At 42.3% G+C, this 22,909-nt stretch overlaps 1 protein-coding gene across 8 annotated transcripts in view; it reads left to right on the top strand.

The window, feature by feature from the left end:
* Positions 1-22,909, top strand: part of LOC110986656 (mitogen-activated protein kinase kinase kinase 2-like) — an 81,625-nt gene that overhangs the window by 46,571 nt on the left and 12,145 nt on the right. For 5 of the 8 annotated variants that reach the window (XM_022248698.2, XM_022248697.2, XM_022248700.2 and 2 more), the window contains 6 exons: positions 8,181-8,293; positions 15,634-15,674; positions 16,790-16,901; positions 19,470-19,733; positions 21,172-21,408; positions 22,621-22,709. In XM_022248698.2, coding sequence (XP_022104390.1) covers positions 8,181-8,293; positions 15,634-15,674; positions 16,790-16,901; positions 19,470-19,733; positions 21,172-21,408; positions 22,621-22,709 — 856 coding nt within the window. Of the gene's footprint in view, positions 1-6,269; positions 6,857-8,180; positions 8,294-15,633; positions 15,675-16,789; positions 16,902-19,469; positions 19,734-21,171; positions 21,409-22,620; positions 22,710-22,909 lie in introns of those variants that run through there. The other 3 variants (XM_087134997.1, XM_087134999.1, XM_087134998.1) reach the window with 3 other exon arrangements.

Raw genomic sequence — 22,909 nt, 5'->3', positions numbered from 1 at the left:
TGCACGTGCTGCAGGTGGCTGCTTCGTCTGCCTTTGGGTTTCCCTCAGCGCGGACTGCTGATGTTATTGGCTTAAAAAAGAGCCTTGGCCTATCTTTGATTGGGTTTCTGCCATTGTGCACGAGACAGATGGCGGTGATGTGGCAACGAGAAATATCGTCCCCATCGTAGATGCCATTAATACTGCTACGGAGGGCTATGGCTGCCGCCATGAAAAAAAATGTGTGTGGGGTCGATGTTGTAAGTTCTGTGACTGGTGTAGTATAAAATTTTAACCTTCGTAAATGCAGCCCCACTACCGTACTGAGCACACGACACAGAGAAAATGCACATGCACGTGGGTGCATGTACGACGCCATGAGGAACGTTCAGTGCCGAGGTACATGTACAGTGACGTACGGTGTGCAGTGTGGCTGCCGACACGTGGTGCACAATGCATGTACTATGTAGGCTACCTATAGTATATACACTGTACATGTACACGGAAAAATGCAGGACTGTTCACTGCTTTTTCATCTAGATTTTCTGGACATGCAATTTGCATTATGTAAGATAATTCTGAGCCATACTGTCATAATTATATTGTGGTATCGGGTAAGAAAAAACGGGTATCGGCCCGTTTTTTCAATCGGGCAGAAATAATTGCATATCGGGCTCGATACACAAGTTTGTATGTGGGGCGAACCCTGGTACTTGTACATGCCAGAATTTAGATAATTTTCTTCATGTCATGAGTACAATACCCACTTTCTTGCTTAGAGTAGAGTGCAGTACTCTTTTGCCCTCAGTATTGTTTCGTAGTGTACTCTTCTTCATGAGAGGGAGAGTACTGTGCTCCCTAAAAGGTGGAGGAACTAAGTTCCAATCTTATGCGAGTTAGTCCTTTTGCCTTAGTAAATTACTTGTTAAAACAGCGCTTAGTGAGAACCATGAGCTCATGACACCACAGTCCGTATCTGCCCATGTATAGCGGTACATGTGAGGCTACCGCATGCGAACGCCATGTTGACCCGCCGCCGTGCGCACTCACTTAACGGTGGCCACTCAGAAAATCATGGTGCACTTCATTGCTTGGCAGTCAAATGGACTGACACTCACGATCTAAACCGCAATCTTTCTGAGTTGTTTCAGACTCGAATTTTCCAAAAACGATACCTGGTTTCTTGCAGATGAACATGTACCAGAAAGCCTTTAAATTGCCACTGGAAAAAATGCCTGTTTTTAGTGGATCAAAACTTGCAATAAACTTCACGTTTTTTCGTGGAACTTTCAATGAGGAGTTTGGCAACTCAAACCCTATCCATTCATACAAAAATCGATGAAAATAGTGTTGTCCCTGTGGGTTAGAGATCAATTTTACTGCATTTTGTCTTCGGGTAGTCTGGTGACCATGTTTTTGTACACAAAAACAACCCATGCACACAATGTGTGCGCAGCAGTGGTCTACAAGGCTTTTTGCTTTGAGTCTTTTCCTTTGATTTGGGATTTTCAAAATAATTTATCATGGTTTTGCACGGAGCGGCAGGAAAAGCTGCATGCAGATGAACATGAACAAATAGGTAGCGTCTGCTACGAATGTTGTTACTCTGTTGGTTAGAGCGTGATTGACGAAACATGAAAAATACAGAAACTTAGGGTATTCTTTCGATAGTAGAAATCACTGTGTATTTAAGTTCTGCATGAAGTTTTAATCTGCATATATTGACTAAATTTGAAGCTGGGAAGCATATATACACCAATACGCACGTTAAATCCCTTTTCAAGTTAACATACAGACGCTAACCATTACCCCCCCCTGCAACTATTACCCCAGTGGCTGTACTGGGCATGGGGTCCAATGTTGAAACCAGCACCCTGGGCTGTCAACTACACTATGATTATCTATGTTGTCCTTATGCCCTATTGAGAATGCACTTCAAGAGATTCTGCTGTAGCATAGTGCCTTCCATCTCAGAAACGTGTCAGCTAGTAGTGGAACCTGCCCATTGTCCTCCCTGACATTCATGTTACCACAATGTATGTGTGTGTGGGTGTTGACAAAAATCTGATGAGGGAAAACTGTTGCACATGTAGTGGCCTAGTGGGCCTTGCTAGAGAAGTCACAGTTTTCTTTTTTTCGGGGGGGGGGTCCGCCTTGTGTGTAACTGCAAAATATCGTTCTGCTTATAAACTGTTTTTCCATCTCTGCTTACAGTTACTGCTCATCTTGCTGAAAGTGGGCCAGTAACGGTGATTTGTTGACAGCACCCTCATATGTCTTGGCTCCATGCCCCACTCCCTCCCAGACTTAAAAAAAAAAAGCAGTGTTTTTACACATCTCGCATTGTGTGTTGGCAGACCTGTTTGCCTCCATAAATGACACCATACCTGACCGGTTTAAAGGGGGAACTCTCTAAACACGTCATCCATAAGCTTCCTCTCGAGAGTCCAGTAAGACATTTGCAAACATTTGTGTACATTTGCCAGTGACCAGATTCATCTTCTACTGAAAAAAAAATGCATTGTCACCTTCTCTGTTACCTTCTTCTTGTTGTTATGGTAATGGTCATCTGATCTGATCCTCCTGTTTCTCCCCCCCCCCAACTGATTGCCAATGCCCTGTTGGTGTCATTATCCCCTCTTAATGGGGACCCCCCTCAGCCATTGTTGTAGCATATAATCCCCATAGTTGCTTGGCTGATTGTTCAGATGAGATACATTCAAGGCTTCACATTCTTCAGGCTGTCTGCCCCGAATAATGGGTCTTCCACACACTGGGGACGTGATTTGAGCATCAGCTCAGTGCATGACTCTCTTCTGAGGGAGGGGTTACACCACATGATTTTTTTTTTCCTCTGCTGCATTTTTACTCTTTGATGAGCTCACCAAGAAGATGAACACCTTTGCACGAGTGACTCAGGATTCACTCTACCTCACTGATCTAACTCCAGGATATTTGCTACAGAACCTGGTACACACTACTTACCAGCACCATCGGGCTGCTACAGTTTTAAATTCATGCCAAGCACATGTGAGACTCTCTGGTGTGGAATTTTATCGAGGGATATACAGAGGAGATTTTCCCACTGATTGAGTGGAATTTTATCAGAAAACAGATTTGGATGCTCTGCGTGAAAATATATTTTTGGTTCCGAGGAGGAATTCGTGAATAGTGTCATGAAACTACTCACACTGCACCCAGGTGATTGGAGAGCAGCAGTATGTCAAGAGTGATGATACTGTGTAGGTGACTTTGATTTCCAAGTTGCTAACCCACAACAGTGCTAATGGGTAGTCCTTGTCTCATGGGATTGCTTGTTGGAAGAAAAAAGACCTGCCAGCTCATCCTGCCATTTTTATACCCACTGAAAACGAAACAAGAAAAAAGCTTCTGTGCAACCAGACTATACACAAGGACTTACAGATTAGCCCCAACTTTATCTGGGCTGGACTGAAGAGGGTCATGGCTATTTAACCACAATCACTGAACTAATTCTACTAGTTATAGGTTTCTGTCAGGCTGAACTCCAAAGAACTACCAGTACACAAGGCCTTTGCCAAGCCTAACCATTCCATGGCTAAATTTGCTAAAGACCAAGGCTTGAGTTGAATGCCTCAGTGGTCTCAAATGACCACCAACTGGTAGACTAGATACTTGTAGTCTGACTCCCTGCATTTGGATCTCTGGGCTTCTGTGGTATTTGGGTGCTTTCTCATTGGAAACACCCCCACCAGCAATTCCCTGCAGTAATTCTGTGTTTTGTAAGAAAACTTACCTGTTGCCAAGTAGGCAAAGATGAACCTTGCCCCGTTGGAAGCCAGCCAGTTAGTTTTAGTGAGCCCAATTTGCCTATGAATAGAACATGGACTAACAGGAATGCCAGCACGTAAGTACCGTACTTGGAATAAAAGAGTTTTAAAGGCATAGGAAAGGGGAGGAGGTACAGTACCCTAATTGTCATACAGTGCATGATAGATGCCCAGAGGGGTTGAAGAAGTCAGTCAGATCCTGAGTTTCTTTTTTTTTTTTTTTTAAATCGGATTGCACAAAATGAGGCAGAATCCTGCAAAGTTGTATTATTAAGCATGTTTCAAACTCTGAATGCACATGTAGTTAATTGAAATTTGTTGAAATATGCTGGAGTTTTTAGCCTAGGCGATTTCCAGTTTAATTTTCCTTCTCTTATGACTTCAGGAACTTAGACTACATGCAGCCATGGCTAGCAAATTACCACTGTATGGGAAGTGGTTGCTCCCACAGCCATTCCATTTTGTGTGATTTCAAGTCGTTCGTGTAACCAATGTCAGATGTGGCCTCCGTTTTTCACAATAATTGCTTTTAGAAAGTGAAAACGAGAAAAAAAATCACTTGCGGGTTTTTATAATCACAGATAGATTGGCTTTGTCAGGCCTGACCCACCTGGACCTTCAAAAATTCCCGGGCCTGTGGAGGATCATAGGATGGCAGATTCAGGCCAGTGTCACTTTATGTGTTGTCTCTGCACATTCTCTTTGCTGTGGTCTATGCACTTTGGGCTCCATCGTTTTGTTAAATGGGGGGGTTGAACCCCGCAAGGCTGATCTCTGACCCTTAGTTGATGCTGCGTAGCTGAACTCTTGCCCTGTTGCCGAAGAAATCCCAGCCTGCCAGGGATCAGTGGCATGTTGGTATGCTGGCTGAATGTTGCCTAATGAGAATCGGTTGCTGTGGCAACGAGTACACAACATCTTTGTTTTGACACATGTTGCTGCGACTGCACATTTTCAGAACACATAATGGTCAAGTAGTTGACAGTAAATTCCAGATCTTCTTGTGCACAGATAAACCTGTTTACACCAGAGGAATACAATGTATGTGCTTGGCTTCTCCTTAACAGATGCCATCATTTCATCTATGTAGAAAACTTGTTTGGAAGGTTGTAAAAATGACTGTGATGTCACACCGGGTGTGTGCACGTCGTCTTTAAATGTGCCTTTCATATCCCCCGTACCATAAAGGTTCACCCTAAAACAAGAACATTTCTGCAACCTCTTTTAACCAACTTTATCAAATGTTTTCCTGTTGATTCTTGCAAAGTGCTGAAAGCCACATCTGTTGTCTTTTTTTACCTATTGGAACAACATACACATATACCGGTACATGTACGTGTTGATGTACACGTATATGTAGGTGCTGATTGCTGGGATGTGCAGGCCCAGGTTGCTGCTTTGCTGTCAGTGGATTCTTTGGACTAAGCAGAATTCACAGAAGAAAATTGAAAGCAAGAAAGAAGATACTGGTAGCCATGTTCTAATACTGATGTTGCTGGTTCAAGCAGGAACTATATGCATACAAAGCAGTAAACAAGGAAGTGCTGCAGTGAACCACGATGGACATTTTGTAAACATCAGTGGGTGATTAAGTGTGAATTACTTCTAAAATAACCTAAGCATGAGTTAGCTGACAGCCACACATTGCCTGGTTCCCGTCCCTCCAGCTCAGCTGTGTGTGATAGGAGTCTTCTGCATCTGTTTGATGGCTAGACTTTGTACATGCACAGGTCTCAGAGCATGCCCAGAGTGGTTTTAAAAGAACCTATGTGCCAGCTGTCATTTTTGTTCCCTGCTATAGAGTCTTTCACAAACAGGAATCCTTTCGGTGGGATGGGAGAAAAGTTAAGATACATGTGAATGTGTGTATCTAACATGCAGGTTCAAAGGGGAGAAGATCAACCATACTCTGTATTCTAAATATAGCATGAAGAGTAATGCTTCGCAACAAAACTAGGCGTTGTAAGTCCAAGCAATATGACTGCTACCCATACATTGTATTGATGCAGTTTTTCCTCAATTCAATCCTTTTTTCTTCTATTTACACAATGTCAATATTGCATATCCAGTTTGAAATTTGAAAACAGTTATTTGGAGTATGGCTCTGGTGGGGATCCCAAACTCGCGTTTATAAATATCCTTTCTGGGTAATTTTTTTCCCCTGCTGAGTCTTTGTGTTTGGAGGATTTTGTCCGGGATGGAATCCCACCCCTGTGGACTGCATTTTCCAGTGATTGTGTCAGTGTGTATGCACACAGGTAGAGTTGAACTCTCCCAACCTGTAAAAGCTGCAGCCCTCCGAAACAGTTGTGAATTGCTGTTTAAGTAATCAGTTTGTTTGGAGGACTAGGAATCTGCACGTCATTTCCCACAATGGTCATGCCATCCTGTTTGCAATTGTACATGATTTCCATTTGTGGAGTTCTTCACAGCAGATATTGGCATGACTCTAAGGATCACCACATGCTGTTCTTGTCGCTGGGATTGCACTTCATAAACAGGAAGATCATAACAAAATTTCCAGGATCAAGAAGTACATGTGAATGTTGTAACCTGCTGCACCCCACCCCTGAATCTGTTACTGGTGGTGTTTGAACATTTACTGGTGCTACTCAGTGCAAGAAAAGTAACAGGATTGGAAAGCTCTGGAAATATGGGTGAGTCAGGCTGGAACCGAATATAGTTTTGGAAATGGACAACTACTTCAGTTCTGCACGGACTTTTTACTGATCTTTATGGGATGCACGGTGCCATGACATTGTTGGGAAAAAAACACGGGATTCGATCTGAGCGGCCTGTGTAGAATCCTAATGGAAAAAAATTGAGTCAGGACCTGGAACTTGGATACTCCTCATGGAACTCCTCCAGCTCCGAAACCATGTGCAGTAGCAAGTATTCACTGATTCTTGACGTCGAGAAGAGGAAGCTCCAAGACTTCATGAGAATGAGATTTCTAGACTGGCTTCAGTCCAAGAAGGAAAGTGTGGAGCTGCGGGCATATTGCCCACTGCCAAATAGTACGCAGTCGTGTCCTGATGAAGGAGGTTTGTTTCAACAGCGGTGTGTAGGCAAGTTAATGTCTCCCGGTTGCATGAGGCTTTTTTTCCAGTTGTACCCAATGGAATTGATTTCTGTATAAATTCCTGGGATGAATATGATGAGGTGGAGTTGAAAAAGACAAATTTATTATTTAGCCTCTCTGTCTGCACATCACTCTTTTATATCTCAAGGCTTTATTGTAAATGAGAGTACGTAAACAACAGTTTACTAAGTTTTTTGTACGTGGGGAAAATTTGCTGGTATAAAAAATAATCGATTTTGAATTTTCGATATATGGGTCATTCCATGAGGTTGGGGCACAATTTGTGACAGTGTCCATTGTTAAAGGGGTTCCGTAAAAATGAACAGTTATTTCCCTGCATTTGGATTCCAAATTGACATCTTGTAAAGCTGAATACAGAGGTGTGTGTTACTTTTACAGAGTAAATGACCAACTCTGCGGATCATGACGGGTGGTAAAAGTTACCCATGTAACAAGGACACCGTCACAAATTGTGCCCCAACCTCATGGAATAACCCTATCAAAAACTAGATATCAACAGACCCTGTAGTACATTTGAGCTTTGTCATTGGTAGGATTGGTAAACAGGTGGTATCTTGGAATAGTCAGGTCAGAGAAAACTGCCTGTGTTTAATTGGTGACCAGGGTTTTCCCTACTGATGTGGAGTTGGTTGTAGGCGGTGATATATTTCCTTGTATTCCTGTCACTCGTATGGATTGGAGCTAAGTCTGAGGTCTCTGGTGTCATACACCAGGCTGATTTCCACTCTCTGGTAATTTAACGTTTAGCATAGGCTGATGCAGGTTCTTGGAAATTTGTAGTGCAGAATACAAACACATGCAATTGCACTGTACAGCTGTAAAAGCAATCTTTTGAGTTCAGTTATCAATCACACACAGGCACACACCTGTGAATGAGGACCTGCTCAGTTTACCCTAGAATTGCAGTTCTACTCCTGGGTTGAGAGTTTGCCCGAAGCTTTACCTGAATTTGAGAATCCAACCTTACATGCATGTCAGCACCCCCCCTCCCCTCTGCCACAGGTTGGCGTAATATACCCTTAATGATTTTCCTGCAGTTGGACCAAATTGTTCAGAATTTGTACATTTTTTGAAGCAAAACATGCACATACATGCACCATATGACTCGGCAAGGCTAACCTTGGATGGAGCTCTGTGGTGTAATGACAGTGCAAGACTTTACAGGTTGTACACAACATATTTTCATCTGAATGCACACAAAAGCACGCAGCATCTGTTGTGCACATATTGCATGACTGTGAAAGTATTACTTGGCTCATCTCTCTTCTTTTTTTTCCTGTCTTCCTCAGCGGACAAGGGTAAAGAAGAGGTGATTCAGGAGATTACCAGCGAGCTGGTACAAGCTCTGAAGGAATCAGGCACCCGGAACAACAAGTCGGTCAAGACCAGCAGTACCCAAACGGTGAGCAGTTAGAGGACATTGTCTCCTACAGTGTTAAAAGACGGTGGACAAATTTCTTATTTTGAGGCACCTCACTTCCATGAAAAATTCCCTGTAGAATGAAACAAAGTATTTCTTTAAACAAGAGTTTTTTTATATTTAGAAATGCTTACCTCCTAGAAAATTTTTCTAGGGAGTGAGGCAAGAATATTTGGTCTCAAAATAAGATTTTTTTCCAAACATTTTGAGCAGTGCATTGTTTTTGTGTTAATCCTCTCTCATAAACTGAGCATGGGCACCTCCTACAGAGGGAAGAACTGATCCAAAGGCAGATCACAGAGGACAGGAAAAGTCTATTTTTCCCTTTGCATTGCTGTCCTGAGGCCTCTGATGTTTAGTGAATCATGCACAAATGTGCTTGAGGTGTTTGTTACTTGGTCTCAGGGCACGTCTCTGTGGGCATTATGACGGAGATGCCTACAGTACAAAAAAGCAGTTTTGCTGTACAGGAACTGGACCTCTGGTGTCATGTGCAAAGAAGTTCTAATCAAAATCTGAGTAAGCTTTGACATCTGTGGCTCCAGGGGATGGACCAAAACTGTGAATCTAGGCCAAATGATATGTACATGTACCTGGGTACAGTTCCACTTCTGGCTTCAATTTAGTAAAGCCTGAAGCATACTCATGTGTTAGAAAAACAAAATCCCACAGTGCTGATACTCTGCAACTCAAATGTAAATTACGGGCCGTTGGTGAAATAGTTCTGTCAAATTCACTTTCCAAAGCTGATGCTTAAAAATTTTTTTTTATAAAGTCTCTGATTATCAAGATATACTGTATGCATGAATTACCAACAAAGCATAAAAAATCCAAAGTAAGCCCCTTTCAGTTTTGCTACAGAAGGTCACAGAGCTCAGAGTTCAACAACTTTGTGTCCTTAAAATTGAGGTCACCTGTTTTTGTTGTGGGTACACTTCTGTACGTTTTTTTACCATCATACATGGCAGACAGATACTTCTGTCTCTGAAGTGCGCCTTGGAAGGTTGGATTTAATCCTGTTTGTCCCAGTCTGGTGTATTGATGGTAATTTCATTCTCTGGTTGAAGGTTTAATGCATGCGCCGAAAGAGCACACGTTTTAAAATAAAGATTAACCTCATTTACATGTATTGTACATGTGAGTACACGCTTAAATGCATTGGTACAGGTACTGTAACTGTGATTTGGACGATGGGTTGCATAGGCAGTGGGGATTTGGATGGAAGAGAAAGAATTGGTTTGCTCTGATCTGTCTGCAAGTCTTTTGTGCTTCGCTAAAAAAAATGAGGAACATGTAAATTTCTTGTTCCTCATCCAAGCAGAGACAAAGGTTGACACAGTCACCTGCAAATTCCCGAAATGCACTTCATTGTAGGCCAAGCATGCCTCTGGTTTAAAGCTTACTTGTACTGATGCCTAAAAGGAATTAAGCAACTGGTATCTGCCCCCAGAATTCAAGTTACACGGTAGGAGCCTACCCATACATATGTGATCCACTCTGTGAAAATGAGTCTTAAAGTTGCCAGAGCCACTTTGGAGTAACAAGTCCTTAAGAATAATTTTGCACTGTGTAAATCAATAGGAACGCACAGCATTTTTCACCGTGGAGTATCCACTTTCATCAGGATGCCAAATTAAGTGACACATCAAGACAAAAAGCTCAATTTGCTCTTTACAATACAAATGAAAACTCAAAAGTGGCTCTGGCGACTTAAGACTCATTTTCGCAGAGTGGTTCACACATATGTATGTACCGGTAGGTGTACTTGTACAATAGCTGGAGCCTTCCCATGGATTATTTTGGGAGGAGATGCAGCCCAGAGGTCAGATCAAGCTGTGTTGCCCTTGGGTTAATTGCTGCCTGTTGTTGAGCCTTCATTGGTTGTGAAGTCCCTTGGTTCAAAGCCCTGTCATATTTATAGTTGCCTTTGGTGCACAGTGTGAAGGGGAATGTTGGGATCCTGGATTTGAAAGGTGACCCGCTGTGGCATTATGCTTCGACTCATTTGTGCCATTCATGGAATTCTTTTTGTTTCCTTGTGAGGTATTGTTGGATTGAGGCCGATATTCCTATACTGAAGGCTCCTTGAATCAATCAACCATACATGTACAGTGTAGCCTGGAAGGACTGGCTCATAATTTTGATTTTAAAAGTGTCTGTTTGTCTGTCTGTGTATCCATTACCCTCATATCTGTTTTGCTTAGTGTGTTTTGCAGTGCATTGTTACTTCTGATATCATTGTGGTGAGATCTCTCCATTGAAATCCACAAAAACTTCTGAATCTGTGAGATCCAGCTAATTCTTTTCAACGTGAACCATGTTGTGCCTTATGCTGTCAAATACAGTACATTTAACAATTGTTGCCTGCAGTGTAGGGGTCCATGGTGTTTTGTACGCCTGAGGGGACAAATGGTGCTGGAGGCAAAGCAACAATTTGTTTTTGTATACTGTGATCATACATGTAGATTATACTGAAATGGTTTAATGTGTAATCTATATGCACTTTACTGCAAGATAAAACCCTAACCCCCAAGGTGTATGTGAAATCATATTGAAATAAGAGAATTTTTGACTGTTAGGGTTAAATTAAATACTCTGACAAATTGAAACATTTCAACAGCAAGTTAGATATTAAATTACTCTGAAAATCATTGATTGTGTTGTCCTTTGTTGACCTCTGTTTTTTGTTTCAGGTTTTTTCAAGGGGGGGAATCTAAGATTTATAACAAAGTGGTTTACTAGAGAAACCTGGGATATATAAAGCATGGGTTTTTTTTTGTCGACTGTATGACTTTCAAGACATTATTTACACCCAAATCTGTATCAAATCAAGTATTAACAAATTTGAAGAGCAGATGAGAAGAGACGATGGCATGAGAATTTTACGGCATGTAAACAGCAGTGGTGATCGCAGCAGAAACAGTGATTAGAGCGTACTCGGGTGAACTCAACGAGCATATTGTAGCTAGGTGCACAAACAAAAGTTTAATAATCTGCAGGTGTCCGTCATGGTCAGAGTGAAGATTGTAGCACGTGCAAACAGACATAGTGCTTCAATGTCCCCTACACAGTGCACATCTCTTATGATAATTGGCGAGAAGTACCACCGCGGCTATCCACCCTCGAACCCAAGATTACACAATTACAATGCAGTAGACACAACGCATTAACTGCTGGAAAGATCACCATTATCCATCATTTTTTGTGGCCCGGCAACATCGCCTGTGCACTCAATGCTTGAATGACATGATCACATGATCATTTCGCGACCAATTAAAATGACTGTGGTATAACAAACATCTACCGGTATGTCTGGCTGTTTCATCTACATGTATCTTTTGTTATTGATCATCCAAATGTCAAACTGCAATAAATTCTCTTGTTTTTTCATACCATCTGATCAAGTCAACTTACAGTCACACACATTATACTATGCTTACATGTACAAATCGTATGTCCATAACTGCCTGATTGATTAATGCCGGTTTCCCCTGTTGAGTACCAACAGGTAAGGTCCACACACTTCCAAATTCTTTCCACAAATACCCTGTTCCATCCTGACAGTAAATTCTTGATGGCTGCCGGAGAAATTAGCTAAATTTGCTGTTTGTACATTGTGTAATTTAACACATGAGAAGGAAACAAGGATAATTAAGAAGTAGGTTTGAATTGGAAGCCAAATGAGACTACATGTATTTTGGAAGTGATTTTGTCAAGAATAATGTATATACGGCAAGTGGACCCAAGCCATACAGTGTCAAGACTTCATGTTGAGTGTGGGAGTATACATGTTAGAATGATAAATTTGCCTTTACGTGTGTGTATATGAGTGAATACATGTTATGTGCATTGATTGGTTCAGTACATGTACCGGTACAGTTCAATACATGAACTATTTTCATTTACAGAGTTAACTTTGAACTTTTTTAATGTCTCATATGGTGTCTGCCTTTTCTGACCAAAGTCGACACTGACATCTTGCTGTGCACCATCAGAACTGCATGGCTGCAAACTTAAACCATAAGAAGAGTCTGCTTATCAGCCACTTGAGAGCAGTTACAGGCTAAGAGTCATGAGAATGTGTTGGGAGCGATAATGAAACACTTTGATCCATCAAATTCAAATTTGCAGGCAAAGGGACTACCGGTATTTATGGGTTCACCTTGACACCGAGCATGAATGAAGTAAACGAGGCTAGGAACCTGAATCCTGGAAATGATAAGCAAACTTTGTTTGTCCAGCCAGAGAATAGTGATGAAGAAAATCGGCAACATATTTTGAGAACTGGAAATGAACCTGGATGTTTTCAGAATTGCTCCAGTCCATGTCTTATCAGCTGTGTAGCTGAACCTTTGAGATAATGAGGAAGCTCATTATTTGTGTGCGATATTTCAAGGGGCATCACAAATCTCAATGTGAAGTAGCTGGGAGGGTATGTGCATCTGCACTGTAACGTATGTGTGTGCTTAATTGAACGGAGCTCAATCTGTAAAGCATGCACCCACAGCCGGTGGTGATGTAGAAATCACTCAAAAATCTAGCCTTTCCAAATATGTGACCAGCCCGTCATTTGGACCATGCAAGACCATTTTTTCTTATGTTACATGCACTTCCATCTCCTACCCCTGCAGTGCCAGCAGTTACAGTACCAGAGGAACTCAAACGTGTATGTGTCTTCTCATGGAACCTTCAAGCCCCCACATTCTGAAATGATATGATTGTAGCGGGTCTGTGGTCATGTGTTTGCCCAAGCTTGCGAAATACCTTCACATCCTGACTTTGTTTGCCCAGCACACAGCTTGAAAGATGCCGCCTGGCTTGGTCGTTGTGACATAATAGTTGTTTGACTGTAGGCAGTAAAAGGCCTGGAGGAGGCTTTGGCCACCTGGACAGAAAGGCAACATTCATCGTTTATTGCCCAGTCACACATCATGTACCCCATCCTCAATCACTTCTCCCTTGGCAACCACATTTATGAGCTAAATACTGTGACTGTGTTTGCCATTCTTTAAAACTTTTTGTTTTTTCTACAGAGGGTATTTTGGTGTAGTTTTTTAAATTGTGAAGAGACTTGTGGACCATAGACGGATCGTTTAGGGAGATTTATCCCATTGGACATCTGGATCTTTTTGTTGCTCACACTGTAAGAATTCCTCAAATCATTCAAACTGCCTCATTGCTTGACTGAAATACCAACATATTTTGCCCCTTAGTTTAATGATCCTAATCCTTTAAATATGTTGCAGTTCTTCATCTTTAGAATTCCTGTCTCCAATCATGGGCTTTGATTACCTTGGATAACAATCTAAATCACATCTACTTTGTTCATGGCATGTGCAACTTGGGTGATTGGAGAATACTTCAGATGGTTCTGTTTTTCTTTTCTTTTTTGAGAGTTGGTCTTCCTACTGTTCCCACGTAAATGTGACCACTGTCTCAGCCTGTTTAGTTGATGTTACTTGCAAGGCAAACATTGACACGGTGCCGGAGCTTGTCATTTTGGGAAGCTGTTGATCATCTGTTTCCCCCCCCCATCTGGCCTCTGAGCACACCTCCGTCGTCAACTTTAACTCTTCCGCTTCTGTCCCCAGCTTGCATCGGCTGGTCTTCCTGTTTTTGTGTCCCGATTCCTACCAATGCCATTGAATGCAGGAATCAAATCTCCCCTCCCCCCACCCCGTTATCCACTCTCAAACTCAACCACTTGTTGATTGTTGTCTCCTCCCTCCCCCCACACTTGTCAGCTTAGAAATCTTTTCACCTGTCACAGAAGACCACTTATAGAAAACAAACTAATCAATATCCATTGTTCACAGATTGCTTCTGCTATCCGGGCAAAGCACATGGTAACAAGTGAAAATTTAAAAAAAAATTCAGTGAGGAATTGTTGTATGAATTACTGCTCCACTGAAGCAAACACTTTCAATATGTTTGCTTCACTCAGTGCCTCTTCATAATTTTTGCGGGTTCTGTGATTGATTTTTTGGGGGGGCAGTCTCAATTGAAGAACAAACTTCCGAAATTATCTTAACTGCCACTTGACATGGTTGACTTGAAGTGCAGTTCCAGTTGGCCAGAGACATGTCATGTGCTCAAAAAGCAGGAAACATTCCTATCCAGCTGTCCGTTTCAGTTGTCTTTTTTTTTCATGTGTTTAATTAGTATCCTGCCAAAAATCGGCAAGCTTTCTTTTTAGCCAGCATGGATTTTAGGAAATGAACTCTTGAGGAGCAGAGTTTTCCAGTTTCTTCAGAAGATTTGTTTGGATCACAAATGGGGGGGGGGAATCACACTTAAAAAAGAACACTTAATATTGGTCTTTTATTTTTTTGAGGTTTTTGTTGTCGAAAGTTGTGTGGTCAAGTCGAGCATGTCCTTTCACTTCTTTTGTGTCATTTTGAAGCCTTGTCCACCCCAAGGCTGTAAATTCAACTGAAGTGTACATTTTGTTTGGACAACATTTTCGTATGTATCTGTTCTCTTTTGACCGTGGAAGGGATAAAGTGACTCTTTTTGACCAAAAGCTGCATCGTCACTGGTTGGTAAGATCAAGAGTGGGCATGTGTTCCCCTTCCCTGTCTAAAAAAATATCAGTGGACAAATAATGTACCTTAGAGTAAGTTTAGCCTCTGTTTGACTTGTCTTCCAGTCAGGACGGCCACGTACTTGTCGGTGAGCCAAATTAGGGGAAACATCTCAGCTCACACTGGATCCGACCATCAGAACGTTTGCCAAAACCCACAAGGGACCCGTCCAATTAGAGTCTTCCTTCCCCTTTTCTCATGCACTGCTTTCAGTTTGCCCCTGGTTTGTTCGATCCCCCCCTTCCCATTTGCAGACTTCAGGAATCGAGCTAAAGCGCACTGTGAGTGCGTTAACCACTCGTGTCATTGAAATACTTCTCAGAAAATTCGCTGTGCCCAGACATGCTAGACGTGTGTGGCAGTTGTCTAATTTTGTTTTCTTTTGTCGCCGCCCTCCTGTATCGCGCAAATGGTTCCGAAGCCAAGTTCTTCATTAATATGTCTCAGATAAATTGCATGGCCCCCACAAGAGTTGTGATTCATATTCAGTGAAGGACGCCACTCCATCAGAAGGAACATACGCAGTCACACACAAAGAGTTGTAAGTGCCAGATAGAGAGACTGATGGAAGAAATTATTTATAAATACCCCGTCTGTTCCACAGGGATAGTGTTGTCGAGCTAGCGTGTTGGAAGTTGACACAGGAGTTATCGTGAGCCAGTTATTTCTGCATGCCTGATGGATTGAGATAAAAAGTGTCACCGTTTTTTTTTTCTGTTCGTCTTTTCTTCTATGCAGAATGAAGTTCGAGTCAAGTTTGAATACCAAGGTGAAAGGAGGTGAGTATTTATGTTTTTGTGTCTATCAATAGTCATCGACCCGTAGTCATTACACCATATACGCAAAGTAAATTTTTTTGTTAAGTGTATACATGAATAGTGATCACTTAGAAATTGCTCTAAATTATCTTAAACATGAATTTTATAGCCACTTCTGACCTACGATCATGTTGTATGGTAGCAAAGGTCAGTTATCTGTAGATTAGCATTAACCTTTAGACAGCATGTTGACAATTTCATGTGACATGTTGGCTATTGTGTTCCTTTTTGCTTTTTGCCAAACAGTTGGGCTGGTCTTCTCTCTTTAAAATTGTAACTCTTGATGGGCAAGTGGTGTATATTCAAGGTCCAAATGTATAGGAACTTGATGTTGTTCAAGGATTTTGGACAAATTCTTAAGACATTCAGAATTGATGTGAATGTGTGTGAGTTGTGAATGTCACATGCATGACAGACATAAACCTGTTGTACTCGTTGATTTAAAGTTTCACCAAAGCATTTGCAAGATCTGGTCTTTTCCTAAGACTAGCTTTTGGGCGTTTTGCCCCAATAATGTACACACATACACCTGGCCAGTAAGCTGTGCAGCAACAGAGGGTGCTATTAAGAAGCTGGACAGATTTTAAATTCCAAGTGTAGCTAGCGCAACATGTGAATAGTACGCAGGAAAGACGAGTCATTAGATGGTGCAGAGTGTGTCAGCACTATATTCGAGCGTTATACCATGCAGGTGCTATTTACAGTAATTCATGTGCACATGATGTGTGCACCAAACTTCTTGGATTAGCCAGTCAAATTTCCAAGGCTGGATTTGGGTTAGCTTCAGGACAGTGCTCACAGCTGCTGATAGGATATTCTGCTGGCGTGGGACGTGTACTTGAACAAGCGTTTGTCCGAATCTAGTCTCGGACCAAGACAAGATTCATATTACCCCCATATGTATATATATGAAATAGAAAGAAAAAAAAATGTTGTTGCAGGTGCTGGAAACAAAGCAGGCGACAGTGAGGATGTGTTTTGAGACAACACCTTGTTGACCTCTGTGCCAAGCAACAGCAGCAATCTATTATGTCTTACCTCTCTCTCCTTGTGTTTTTCTCTTCCCCCCCCCCCAGGATATTGCAAGTTCCCCGGCCGCTCAACTACAATGACCTCTTGACTAAAGCCAGGACGGCCTACGGGGTCCCCGTAGACATGCACTACACCACAAACGATGTCAACTCAAATGTGAGTGGAGTCAAAAGTGGAGCACAGACAAATCAAAAACACCAAACAAAAATCCTAACAATAGTAATAACAATTTATAGAGTGCACAGATCCACCAAGGTGCTCAAGACGCTAATACATTACATACATCCTTAAATGCCTACTTGAAGAGATGAGTTCTCAGATCCTTAATAAAACTGCAGAGAGAAGGGGATGATTGTCACCATGCTGCTAGATTGTTCCAAAGACAAGGTGCAGCACATGAAAAAGAACAATCCCCCCCATGAATGGAATGACCTAGGTTCTCAAAGAAGATTCATATTACTGAAATGAAGTCTACACGTGGAATTGTAAGGTTGTAATAAGTCATCAAGATATGCTGGAGCAAGACCGTGGAGTGACTTATAGACAAATAAGAGCATCTTCTGAATGATTCTGAACTTAACAGACAACAGGTGCAATTCTTGTAGGATCGATGTAATGTGACATGTCTTTCTTGAGAGAGTAATGATTCGACCAGCCGAATTCTGTATACGCCGTAGCCGATCAATTAGTGATTGTTGGAGTCCAAATAAAATTGCATTTCCCATATCCAAACGCTAAGTTATCACTGAATGGACGATTTGTTCCATTGCATGCAAAGCAAGATATTTTAGTATTTAACTAACGGCATGAATGTGGAACGATGTACGTATAAATTCTTTATACTGGGGAACCCATTCAGTTTATAAAAGCTGTTCTCCCATAGGTCCCAGTTAACAATACTAAATCTTTAGAAATTCTGTTCTGGGACAAGGGAGGCAAAGATTCCCTGCTACACACCGTCTAGTTCAGTAGGAGTGCGGATCACTGACACTATACCACTGAAACATTTATACACCATTATGTTAAGATGACTTTCACGTCAAATAACTTGTAAGCTGTCCCATCCCAATTTGTTATAAATGTCTAAACTTGCCGTGCTTGGGGGGACCTTCAAAGTAATAAGTCCAGCTGGATAAGCATCACATCAAGACGGTCTGGATGTGTTTTAGCAGCACTGCCCCAAACCAGATCACAGTCGTCAGATTGCATAAAAATAAATGACTTGACAAAGACGTTAAGTGTTCAAACAGGCAAGGAGTTTCGAACACATAATAAGATCCAAATTCTTTTGAGACGGAAGACTCAATATATTCCAAGTGATCAGTCCATTGAAGTTTGGAAACCAGAATCACAGGAAGATATTTGATAACGATGTTGAACAAACAATGCTTGAAACATGGGGGTCATGTTTGAGACTCGCTGGCCTTTTGAGATGACTTGAACATCAGTATCACCTATTGTGATATGAGGAACAGAGAACCAAAAAAGCATAAATTGAAAAAAGTTGTCCTGGAAAGTCATGGAAACTTGGTGAAAAAAATAGGTAGTCTTAGACTAGAACAGTCCGCGATAATTCCATTTGCTTTGGGTTTACTCACATTCTGCGAATTGGATTGCATGCACCTTGGCCTGACTACGTAGGTTGCATAAGTGTTTAAAACCGTTTGGTCACGAGCCGAACAGAAAACATCCAAAATCCCTCATCTTCTTCCCAAGGTGACCTTGGAACTCTGCCTACCTGGTATGGTGAGTTGTATAACGAAACCCTTTGTCCTTATTAACAATATCCCGTCAACACTGGATATATCCATCTAAGTCAACCTCACATAGAAGCAGACATCTGTCGTCAGTTCTTATTTAAACTGATAAGCAAAACAGTCCAAATCATTGAACAAGCCATGGGACCCAGTGGAACAGCTGTACGTGTATTTATGTTGGAAGAGTGAACCTGTTTTAATTTCAGCGGAGCAGATACATGCACTGAACTCCTCAAGAGACCAAGGAAAACCCACGCTTTTTCCTTCCCCTCACTACAGTCGTTGCAGCATGTACCCCACGACCTATGCGTGGAGGTCAGGTTTTTTAGGTACAGTTCAGCCTCCTCCCAACTGGTTCCTGTTTGCTATTGGATAAGGTTCTCCCTGAATAATTACAATGCATCCTACATCCATTAATCACAAGAGGCCTCCACTTGGCAACAAGGGCGCATGGTCCCTCCTCTTCAAACCCTCCCTGTTCTTGTTTCTTTACTTCAGTTTTTGGGACATGAACTTATGTGACCTTCATTAACATACTGGTTCCCATGTTCTGCTGGGTCTGTTTTATCGCTAAGCCTGCATACCAATTTTCCTGCCCACTTAATGTTTGAGATCTTTGTGTTTGATCTTTGTGTTGCACGAGGCACCCCCTTTGAAAATGTTTTCCTTCTAGCATAACAACCCAAGCTTTGATGGAAGTATCAAACAAGGGCATTGACGTTCATTGCTTTGACATCACTGAAAGGTCACACCTGATGTTATCAATGATGAAAAGGAATTGATATTTCATACAGAGTTACATACAAGCCACTGGAGAGTTCGTGTGTCTGTCCCCCGTAGGGACCTTAAGAACTCTTGTCACGTGTCTTACTGAAAATCACCTGAGGAAATGCTTTTGCATATCATGAAGGTCTTCAAGCAAGCACCATTGTCTTGAGGCATCAGTGTTTTTGTGTTTTTCCAACAGATTGTCGTCCCAATTAAGAGCCAAACAAATCTCAACCAGGCTGTGGCGTTGATGGACCACAACCCCACTGCCAAGAGCCTCCGCATCTATCTGACACCGATCCAAACGGGTACCAGCACCGCGACCGTCGCCACAACCACTGTGGGAGGATATCACAAGGTAGCTTCGTCACCGGAGATTCTCGCGTCACTGTCGGGACCCGGATCGGGGTCGGTCACGTATCACGAGAGTGTCACAGGAGGAGGGGAACTCTACGACACAGCTGTGAGTGCTCTCTGTGTATTCAACACAACAAGCAACCAAGTCTGTTCTGAGCATAGAGCTGTGTTAAATTACTAGAAGGCTCACTGTGCAGAGTAAAGCCTGCTTGAGTCAATTAATCATATCCATTCACAAACCTACGGAAAACTTAAAATTGTGTATGCTTTTTGTATGGCCATGTGCATATCTACATCTGCATCCTAAAATGATGCATTTACAAAGCCAGTGTGGTAAAAATGCAAATGTATAAAGAGTAACTGAGTGTTCCATTGGGCTCCATGCAAGCAATGCAAATGTGTGCACATTGTGCTGTGGACAACTTTTTCAGTGCATCATAGTGAACTATAAAAAAACTTGGCCCGTAGCATTTTGAGCACATTTTTCGGAATTTGTTCGATCATATTTTCAGTAGGTTCCTCAAATACGCTCGTGAATTCGAAGTGTCTGCATGCAGGAGGCCTTTAAACACAGGCAATTAGGAGTTAGTGAATTAGCTCTATGTTTCGAAGCCATCTGGCTTATCAGGTTATCTCTAGTTTCCTTGACATGAAACATCCGAGACTATGTCAATTCCCGAATGGGATGCCAGCTCATCGCAAGGTACTCCCCAGCTGCTGGTAATGCTGGTACCCATTGATACTACTAGATGGAGAGGGGCAAGTACAGGGGTGAAGTGACCCGCCCAAGGCCACAACATATGCCCAGCGGTTCGATACCAACCCTGACCCTCTGGCCGTAAGGTCACAACCCTTGACCTGTAGGTCATGTGCACTCCCCAGTAAGCGCAATCCATGATTTACCAGAAAAGAATCGGTATCGTTGAAACTTCACGAGCTAGTGAACTTGAGAAGCCGGTTTGAGATTCATGGAATACTGGAAAAACTGTCGCCGGTGCAGTCAGTGTGAAAAACAAGCCATCCAGGAGTCAAATAACAAGCCAAGTGGCAAGTAACTGCGGATGAGCCATGTCACAGTCTATCTGAATAGCTTGTCACTTGACACAGACTAGATTTGTAACACATGCATGCAATTCACCCCACTGTAAGAGATGGTAGGATTTGGGTGTAGAGATTTTGTGATGAGAGGAGGGTGAAGGGAATATCTGAATAATAAATGCTCAGATACTGCAAAGAAGAGTTGAGGTTATTTTGACAGAAGACCATGATCAAGGCAACAGATTTCAAAGAAACGCTGCATATTATCAAAGGAATTACCCGAGAGGCTTTCACCTTGGTTCAACTTAACCAACTGTCTGTATCCCTGTTGGTATCATTCATAACAAAAAGCATTTCCATATAGTTGTGTGTAATGGAGAACTGTTCGGTGATCGTGTGTCTCTATACATTGATGTGGAAGCTAGGATTGAAGATCCAGTCTCTGTCTGTTGTGTTGTGTGATAGCAGCAATTAACCTATGGTAGCCCATCCCTCAATCTTTGCAGATCCGCAGCGACTCCACCCACAAACCGACGACGCTGCGCTCCCAGTCAATTCCCCAGGCGCCCACCCCCAAGGTGCCGCAGAACCTGACCAACAAGCGACATTCCACGCCGGTGGAGATGCCTGCCCGGGACACGCCCTCCCCGCCCCCGGGCCACGTCCCCACCGAGTCCATGCAGGACATCATCCGGGACTCCACTTGTGGGGAAGGGCGGTTCATTCCCGAGCCGGAGTCGGAGGTAAGTTGGGGAAAAAAGGGGGGAGGGGAAGAAGAAGGAGGCAGCTTTTTCAGCTGCAAACCACACAGGCTTGCACCTTTTCCTCAGATGGACCAATTTTCCCTCCTTTCCACCTGTCATGTATGCGTTGGAATTGAAACACACTCTAAAATCTTATGTAGTTTAGAATTTCTTTCCTTCTAAGTAAACAGTTCAATGCTTGAAACCAAGTGCAGAAAGTAATTCTTTCATAGTGTGGCATATGATCTTGAGAATAATACTTGACACTTTTTGTCAGACGACATTCAGATCCAACATTTGGACTTTTGATTGATCTTGCTTTGATAATCCAAACACTAAAGGCCTCTTGTACATGTACTTCATGCAAATGCACATGACAAATAAAGTTAAGGTTACATGAGAAGTTTGAAGGGAAAGGTGCATTAGAGGTTAAAACTTGTGGATATTTGCGGTGACCACATTTGCCAAGATGTTGCCAACTTTTGGTTTGTTTTCTTTTGCACTGAATATGAACTCGGCCTTATAACCGCCATGTCTGACATGGCCAATTTTGCCTGAGGCGGCAGCCTTTCAGCATTTACCACCCTTCGCAGAAGCTGGCACATTTTTGGTGTGTGGTTCATTTCTGCCCTGCCAGCGAAAGATATTGCCACATAACTGGATGTTAGTGGCATGCAGAGCTAGCAGTCATCAAGTCCCAAATATTTGTCACCCAACATATAATGCTGTCAGGGTGTTAATCCTGAGATGTCCGCGTAGAAATGGAAATCTCATCCTTTTGCAAAACAGGAAATGTGCAGAGTCATTTTATTTGGCTGTCTTGAGGATGTGTGATTGAATATTGCCAGTCATTAAATTATGCGTTCTCAGCCATAGAATTGCACCCCTTGCAGTCCCTCCTGTGGAAATGGACAATTAGAAGTTTTAGTCTCAGCGCCTGTTTGACTACTAAAGCCACACTGACACAAAATCGCCTTCCACCCATTGGCATGTACATGTACTTTCTGATTGCCGATGTTTGTGAACTTTCGCCAAGGTAGCACACTTACTCCAGAATTGTCAGTTGTTTGAGTTGATGAACATAACCGTCTAAACCCCTTGGGCCTTCCAACCCTCTCACTGAAAAAAGTGACTGCTTCATAACTCTAAACTTTTTCACCTTACACAACCTTTTATAACTTGTGAAATCGTGTGTTGCATTGTCTTCCCTAGCAACAAGATCATGTGATGATCAGCAGTCCCAATGGTAGCCACCAGTCACTAGACAAGCCATTCTACGGCGGGAGCCAGTCATTAGGAAGGTAGTGACCTTTGACATTTGCAAGTTTATAACAACTAAGTTCTATCATATAGGCCTCGCGTAATTTAAGAATCAGCTGACACGCAAAAGGAAAAGTAATATTAGAAGTCTGCCGCATAGCAAACAAGCCACATGAGAAACAAGAAAGAATAATTTAATGATAAAGTTCCCAGAAAAAAATCCAGGTCAAAAGTAAACACT

Source organism: Acanthaster planci, linkage group LG03, assembly GCF_054643075.1.
Source record: "Acanthaster planci isolate LZ-2023a linkage group LG03, COTS_SCS, whole genome shotgun sequence".
NCBI lineage: Eukaryota > Metazoa > Echinodermata > Asteroidea > Valvatida > Acanthasteridae > Acanthaster > Acanthaster planci.
Note: the sequence above shows the minus strand (reverse complement) of the source record. Positions and strands in the feature narration are given on the sequence as shown.